We start from the raw sequence: 8,965 nt of genomic DNA on the forward strand, positions 1-8,965 counted from the left end.
ATGGCAAAAATATTTTACAGACTGATGCAAGTGATAAATATTGGGGAGCCATACTACTTGAAGAAGACAAACAGGGACAAAGGCATTGTTGTGGATTTACGAGTGGAAAATTCAAAGCCTCAGAGCAGCACTATCATTCCACATTCAAGGATATTCTTGCAGTAAAATATGGAATTAAAAAATTCTTTTTCTTTCTCATTTCTCATCATTTCTTGGTTGAAATGGATATGGGATCATTTCCTAAAATGCTACACTTTAAACAAAAACCATCCCTCATCCTCAACTATTCCGTTGGTCAGTTTGGTTTTCTCAATACTCTTTTGATGTTAAACATATCAAAGGAAAAAAATATTGTAGCTGATTTCTTCTCAAGAAAAGAGCCAACAAAAGAAATTTCTACCCCAAAAGAAATCTCAACCTATTTTATGTTTACACCTGTTTTCAGAACTTCCAGACATTCATGAAATACCTTACCCTTGGGAAAAAGAAGATATAGAAAGAATTCGAAATCGATATGAGGTAGAAGTTTTTAGTTCATATGGCGGATCAATTTTAAATCCCTTTGGAACAAATCATGAATACCCATTCTGCCAGATCTTCATAGCCAACCCACATGACTTTCCAAAACCTCTGTTATGGTATTTTTGGTGTTTGTGCCATCAATATCATAGTTTAATGGAATTTCAAAGTCCATTCTTTAATCAATCCTTAAATCCGAACCTTCAAGTTTTTCTTCAATGGTTTAGGCCATTAACCTTTTGGTCCTGATTATTCTCAACAAACCCAAACCATGTTATATTTCACTTTCACAGACCCAGCCATTTGCTCAATAACCAAATTCATTTTCTCCCGAGTGCAGTCATTTATAACGAAATGTCTCATATTATTTTAGATCTTAAATATGAGTATGAGGAAACGAAAAGATACATATTCCAGGAAAATAGATACATTCCACCAGAAATTTGGCCAGGACACTATGGTTCATCGAAATATCAGACTAGTCATCCTCATTGGACTACAGTTCAAAAGGCCATAAGACAATATCAAGATATAATGAATGACACCGTTATGCAAGATTCCCAAGATCCATATAAGACAAGTCAATCAGAATCCGGTTCCTCATCTTCTTATGTCCATAAAGAAAGATCAGAGGAAAGGAGGCAGTTGAATGAAAGAAGAAATAGGAGAGCACATAAAGATCACATTGAGTTATACAATATCACTGATCCAGATACTACTCCCTCGGATACCCTACATGACGATTATTATTGGTGTGTCTAATCTAGGGACAAGTCATGTCTATAGTAGGTCCCAATAATAAAGAAAGTGGGTTGTAAAATTGTGTGTCTTTTACTTTTCTGAAGGGTCATTTGTCTTTTGTAAGGTTGCCTATAACCTTTCACCCAAGAGTCATTTTACTTTTTGAAAGGTCATATGTCCGAGATTTTCACGAAAGTTCACTTAATCTTGTATAAATAGATGACTCTTGCCATTTGGAAAGATCATTGAAGTTTGGCAATAAAATTTTAGTATTAAGTTTTCAAGCCCGAACTTAAAAGCAATGATCGTACTTCCAAGCGGGAAAGTAGTGTCCGAGAATAAGGAGGAGTACAAGGACATGCCACCTCTGGTTGAGGAGGAGGAAACCAAAGCAGTAGTGCAGCCACCATTAGAGGAGTCAATTGCGCTAGGGCTAGTTGCAAGGTGCGCATTAGCGGCCCATGTCAAAAAAGAGGAGATCCAAAGGAAAAACATCTTCTACACTCGATGCCACGTAAATGGCAGAGTGTGTAGCTTGGTGATAAACCCCGGCAGCTGCACCAATGTCGCTAGTTCACTAATGGTCGAAACTTTGGGATTGCCTACCCGCGAGCATCTCAGGCCATATCGTCTACAATGGTTGAATAATTGTGGAGACATACGAGCGTCTCAAAAGGTACTAGTTTCTTTTAAAGTTGGAGCTTATGAGGATGAAGTGCTTTGTGATGTAGTACTTATGCAAGCTAGTCATATCTTACTTGGTAGACCATGGCAATTTGATAGGAGTACTAGTCATAATGGTTGTACCAACATGTACACCTTCTTACATAAAGGAAGGAAAATCATACTTGCACCACTTATGCCTAAGCAAGTGTATGAGGATCAAATGAAAATTCAGCAGGAATGTGAGAAAGTTGATGAGCGAAAAAGAATTGAGAAACATGAGAGAAAAGAGAGGAAAAGATCCGTGCAAAATGAGAGGGAAAAGGCAATTAATGGGACGAATCATGAGGTAAAAAAAGAGGGAAAAGTATTGTTGATTGCAAAAGCCAAAGATGTGAGGAAAGGCTTCCTTGTAGGCCGAAATTTATTTTTGTTTTACAGCAAGGAAGTTTCGGCTAACGCTAATGAACTTGACACTGCGTTGCCTAGTTCTTTTGCTAAGCTTTTACAGGAATATGATGACGTTTTCCCAGACGACGTGCCTAGCGGTTTGCCACCCATTAAAGGTATTGAGCATCAAATTGACCTCATACCTAGAGCACCCCTGCCTAATCGAACCGCGTATAGGAGCAATCCGGAGGAGACAAAAGAAATTCAAAGGCAAGTGGTGGAGCTTCTAGGCAAAGGGTGGGCACGAGAGAGCTTAAGTCCCTATGCCGTTCCAGTCATTCTTGTGCCAAAGAAGAACGGGTCTTGGAGGATGTGCACTAACTGCAGAGCCATAAATACCATAACGGTAAAGTATCGCTGTCCCATTCCTCGACTTGATGACATGTTAGATGAATTACATGGGGCTGTTATATTTACAAAAATTGATATAAAATCTAGGTATCATCAAATTAGGATCAAGGAAGGTGACGAATGGAAAACCGCATTTAAAACTAAGTACGGGTTATATGAGTGGTTAGTCATGCTTTTGGGTCTTACTAATGCACCTAATACCTTTATGCGGTTAATGAATCATGTCTTGCGTGAGTACTTAGGCAAGTTCGTAATAGTGTACTTTGATGATATTCTCATTTATAGCAAAAGTCTAGATGAACAGTTGCAACATGTTAAGCTAGTATTGGAGGTACTTCAGAAGGAACGTCTTTATGCTAACCTAAAGAAATGTACCTTTTGCACTGACTAACTAGCATTTCTAGGCTTTGTTGTCAGTTCACAGGGCATCAAGGTGGATGAAAGTATAATCAAAGTCATCCAAGAATGGCCAAGGCCGACCACCATTGGGGAGGTAAGATGCTTTCACGGCCTTGCAAGCTTCTATCGATGGTTTGTACGTGACTTTAGCTCCATAGCGGCACCTTTGACATCAATCATTAAAAAGGATGTATCGTTCCAACGGGGTGAAGAATAGGAAAAATCCTTTGACTCTCTTCAACATGCACTTACACATGCACCTGTATTATCTCTTCCCGACTTTTCTAAAACGTTTGAAATTGAATATGATGCGTCAGGAATTGGCAAAGAAGCCATATTGATCCAAGGAGGATGACCAGTTGCTTATTTTAGTGACAAGTTAAACAGGGCAATGCTGAATTATAGCACCTATGACAAAGAGTTGTACGCCTTGATTCGAGCACTACAAGTGTGGCAACACTACCTTCGTCCCAAGGAGTTTGTCATCCACACTGATCACGAGTTGCTAAAGTTTCTCAAGTCTCAAAACAAACTGAGTAAGAGGCATGTGCGGTGGATCTCGTTCATAGAGACTTTTTCGTATGTTATAAAATACAAGACCAGTAAGTCCAACATAGTCGCCGATGCACTACCACGGAGATACACTCTTCTTGCTACTCTAGATGCTAAATTACTTTGATTTGAGCTTATCAAGGATTTATACGCTACTGATGATGATTTTAAGTTGGTGTTTGAAGCATGCAAGTAATCGGGTCAAGAGAAATTCTTTATAGCTGATGGATTCCTTTACTACTTAGATTGGCTTTATGTGATACCCCAAATTTTAGAATACTATTTTTGTTTAATCTCAAAGAAAGGATTACAGTTTCTTTATTTTATTTTGTCTTAAAACATTGTGTTATTTTAAAAAAAGACTAGAAACCTTACTTGTACTTTAAAACCCTAGTTTACTTGTGACTAGCAGGTTATGTTTAAATCCCTCATATTTGACTCAAAACCCTAATTTTATTCTATGGAATTGTAAAATTCATCCCACTTTTCTTAAAATACCATTTTATTTGAAAATTATTCTTTTACTATGGCCCTACTACTCAATCATTCCTCAATAAGTGCAAATGAACCTAGAAAGTAGGGTTTCACTCTTCGTTTTCAAGATTGGAGCAAATTAGGGTTTTCGCGATTTTTCGCCGGATGATTTTTCGGTACGGAGCAAGGATCAAATTTGGTGTTTAAGAGTGAATTTTGGGTGAGAAATAATATGGGATTAGATGCAATAATAAAAAGTTAGTGAATAGGAAGAAAAAACTCTAGTACGGGTGATTTAAGGAAAATCGGCTCGAACCGACGGGTACCGTTTGTTACCGGGTAAACACACCATTTGACCCATACTTTATTACCTTAATCTTCTCATTTTATTTTAGATAATTGACCCTCAAAATATCTCATACTTCAGCCACAATATTTGACCAAGAGAAATGAGAGAAAATGCTAGAAAGAAAACAAGTGTCAAGGCATCTATGGAAGTTGGACTTTGACCAACTTGTCTTAACCTTCATAAAACAGAAATTTGACCAAAATTTCCTCATTTCTTCCCCTTTTCTTAGTCTTGGTCGAAATTCTTGAGAGGAAAAACAAGAGAGGAAAAAACTTCACCTTGCACCTCAATTTCAAGCCTCAATCTTGAGTTTCAACCGATAATCTCGCAAATTCCTCCACAAAAGTTGATCTCCAAGGAAGCTTAAGGGTTTTGGTGGAGTGATTTGGGAAGAGGAAGGTCTTGGCAGCTTCTTGATATAAGGATTAAGGTGAATTTGGTAAGAAACTTCCCTTTACCTCTTACATGTGTGAACTAGAAGCTTAAAGTTATAGTTTTGATGGATTTATGGGGAAAATTTCATGGGTTAAATGGTATGTTGGGATGTTTAACAAGGGTTTATATTTTCAGCCTTGATTATGGTTATCTACCTCTTAATTGATGTTATTGAGCTAGTAATTGGTGGGTTTGATGATAGAGCACTTGTTAGATATGAATTTATAAAGTAAAGGTGCCAATTTCAGAATTTGGAAACCAAGCTACCCTGTTCTGTCCGGTTTTAGTGCTCCATGTTAGAGGCCGAATTAGGCTTGGCACAAAACATGAAAGTTGTATAGAATGGTATTTTATAGTTGCCTACAAAATTTCAGCTCAATCAGAGCAACGTAGCTTATGAAAAGATGAAAATACCCTCGCTGTTCTAGGTTACATTCCAGAGTTCCACGTGGACAGTTTAGTCTTTTTGGTTGTGTTTATTCACTATAATACGTTCGGATTTAGCCATTTGTCAAAACATAAAAGTTTCAGTACTCTGTCTTAGATTTTCAACGCCACCAAGAACACCTCAAACGGATCTATGTAGCCTGAGTTATGGCCAAAATAGTCGCATCTGTTCTAAACTTCGGATTCTGCCGTGTTTCTGGATTTAGCTTCTGACCCTGTTTTGTCCGTTTTGATAACGTACGAACTGGGTGTTGGTGTCTTCATAATAAAGGTAGATCTTGGTCTTAGCTTCGAAACGGTATAAAGTCCATCCAAATCCGAGTTTCGTAGCTTCAGTTATGACCAAAACAAGATCGGTTGTCAGAACTGCCTTCGAATTTGGACAGTTCTGACAGGAATGTTTGGACCCATTTTCCTCCATGCTCTGTATTGATTCAGCTTTTGGTCCAAACATGAAAGTTATAGCCTTATGTCCTAGCTTTCCAACACCATTGGAATTTCTTGATTTGGACTTGTGAGCTGTGCGTGATGGTCCAGTAAACAAACCCTGTTCGTCACCTGAACACGTAAATTTCTGGTACAGTTTTCCATAATTTCGACCTGCTTCCATTCAGATCTAGCTTAAGGTGTCTTCATGAGAATTGTAACCCTTCCTCATAGCTTCGAAACGGTGTCTCGTTCACCTTGGTCCGACATTCCTGGCCTGACTTTTGATCAAAACGGTTTGAGATGGCAGATTTGGCCATTTCCGTTTGCCGTTCCGCGCGCGCGCGTGCGCCCATTTTGCCGTTTCCGCACTTGCATGTGCCGATTTTGCCGTCTTTCTTGTTTTGGGTATGTTAGTGGCCGTTTGTGATATAATGAGATACAATCTTCTATTTCAGACAGTGGTGAGCTAGGCGGAGCCGGTGGGGCCCACTACTAGCGAACACGCACGAAGTGATTTTGCTCTTATACCACTTTTGTATTTTGAGTAAGTATTCAGGCTGCTCTTGTGTGTTAGTTGCTTATGTGTTTCGATATGTATGAAAAGGGTACCTAGGCGAGGGTGTACTTTATCGCACTCGACCTAAACCCTACCTTACGCACATATTTGTACATGGCATATGTATATGAATCATTTTGGAACTAAACCCCTTGAGCTTGTGGCTCGGGGTGACTTTTGAGAAAATTTTGCGAAGTTTGTGAGTTTGGGGCCCGATCTCATGACCTGGATGGACTATTCGAGCCGGTAAGGGCTTGGTCGAAGTCAGTCCAACCTGGTTTGAGGTCACCAAGTTTGTGAATCCGGTTCACCGATTATGTGGACCAAGTTTGTGACCCGAGCTTGTGACTCAAGCTCAAGTTTGTGATTTCGTTCGCCCGGGCAAGTTTGTGAGGTGACTGGCCAGTGAGGGTGATAAGGTGTTCGGTGGGTGTACAAGTGGAGTTCTACGGACCTTGTTTATGGTCGATGGAGTGTCGGCAGGAGGTCATGCATGGCAAACGACTTGGCTTTGGAGCCAACCTGTATCCTTCCTTTGTATTGTTACTTTTGCACTTGATTTGACACTTTTGTGAAATAGTTGCTTATCTAAAGGTGAAATTTACGCTTTTACCCCTGTTTACTTACTAAGCATATAGCTTACCCCGTTTCCTTTATTTTCCTTAGCAGGGGACGACGCGGGGAACTCCTGGGCATAATCACTAGTGTAGTTAGGTTTGCTTGTAATAGTTGGACAGTTAAGATGGTTGTTTTGTTTTGGTGGTTTGAACAGCTACTTTTGGGACTGTAAATAGAACTCTTTTGGCGTTGGATATATTGTGAATAGTGCACTTTTGGGTTTATCTAGTTTTATTGTTTTGAAATTTTGAGTCCTGGCGCGAGCTAGGCAGGCGTCCCGCCGATACCCTAGGGTTCGCCCTTGGGAGAAGCGGGGGCGTCACAGGTGGTATCAGAGCCATATGCCGACAGTTGGGACTTTAAGTCCTTCGTCTGGAAAAGCCCCGAGCCTCTCGTTCGTGAAGAGTCACGAAGCGAAACTCTACGTAGGGGATGCCCGCGTGCGGGTGGCAAGCTGATAGGTACCCCGTGATGTGACCCTGAGAACTGTCACAGGTGGTATCAGAGCTTAGGCTTCAGATCTCTGTAGTGTATCCTAGGCTAAAGTTTAGGATGCTGGACTGTGGGATTTGATTTGATTTGATTTGATTTGAAAGTTAAGCAATTGAGGGATAAAACCTATAGCTGCTTCGCGTGGTCTCTGCGCAGAGTGAGCCTGGATGAAGTGGAGAATAAGTATGAAGGACTAAGTGTTCGTTCGAGCATAAGTTATGGATCATAAATGTTATAGGCTTTAAATCTTTCTCATAGTATCTGAGGACCATAGATAGGTACGTCAGGTAGGAATTTCGATTGTAGATAGTTTACTCTTGGGACTGCAGCTCGAGATGTGAACTGTTTTATTTCGGATTCCTGTGCCTGAGTACTCCTGAGTTTAGGCGCTGCTAAGTACTTGAGACTAGCATTTTGGGAACATGAACAGGCTTTGTCTGGCTAGAGTGAGTACAAGATATCAACGGGCACCTTGGGAAGTGGAGTAAGAAACCGGACGAGGGTGATTTTCACTGAGCGTGGGACGATAAGTCGCGTTTCTTTCATTTTGCCCTTGCATTGTCCCTACATGTCATTTACTTGTGGTATGTTAATACCTACATATATAGTACTTACTGCACTTGACTTTGTCTAACTTGAAATGTCCCTTGGTGTATATGATGCATTATATTGTGTATATTTTGGCATGAGTTGTATATATATGTACACCTTTTGATCTTTTGATTATTTCGGGTATTCCAACCCTTAGCTCGTTGATTGCAGTTTCGAGGACGAAATTCTTTGAAGAAGGGGAGATTGTGATACCCCAAATTTTAGAATACTATTTTTGTTTAATCTCAAAGAAAGGATTACAGTTTCTTTATTTTATTTTGTCTTAAAACATTGTGTTATTTTAAAAAAAGACTAGAAACCTTACTTGTACTTTAAAACCCTAGTTTACTTGTGACTAGCAGGTTATGTTTAAATCCCTCATATTTGACTCAAAACCCTAATTTTATTCTATGGACCTGTGATATGCTCCATACCTGTAATAAGTCCCAACCACTCATGAACTATACATAAGGTTTTCTGGATTAATTGTTATTACATGACTAATGTTCCTTGTTTAATTACTTGTTTATATATATAGAACCTCACTGGGCTTTTTAGCTCATACCACGTCAATTGTTTTCCTTAGCAGGGGAAGGCGAGCAAGGATGAGAGTTTTGTATAGTCTAGTTGATCTAGTTCTTTGGCCTTGTAATGGTTCTCGCCCTAGTGCTTGGCACGGGCTGGTTGTATGAGGAATGAGAACCCTTGTATATTCGATGTTTGTACTTGAATGGTAAAAACTTTGAAGACTTCTAGTGTGTAGAAGTTTCTTATCTTTTACTTGAGCATCTATTGTCTATGGATGTATATACATGATACGAGTGAGTGAGTCCTGGCGAGAGCTGGGCAGGCGACCCGCCGAACTCTTTGGTACGCCATAGGGTGAGGTGGGGCCGTCA

At 39.8% G+C, this 8,965-nt stretch overlaps 1 protein-coding gene across 1 annotated transcript; it reads left to right on the forward strand.

The window, feature by feature from the left end:
* The first annotated feature begins 1,561 nt into the window (after window positions 1-1,561).
* LOC113740902 (uncharacterized) lies at window positions 1,562-3,115 on the forward strand. The gene has a single exon (XM_027268415.1). The coding sequence runs from the start codon at window positions 1,562-1,564 to the stop codon at window positions 3,113-3,115; it is 1,554 nt and encodes a 517-aa protein (XP_027124216.1).
* Window positions 3,116-8,965: the final 5,850 nt, after the last annotated feature.

The sequence above is a fragment of the Coffea arabica genome, chromosome 4e (assembly GCF_036785885.1).
Source record: "Coffea arabica cultivar ET-39 chromosome 4e, Coffea Arabica ET-39 HiFi, whole genome shotgun sequence".
Lineage (NCBI taxonomy): Eukaryota > Viridiplantae > Streptophyta > Magnoliopsida > Gentianales > Rubiaceae > Coffea > Coffea arabica.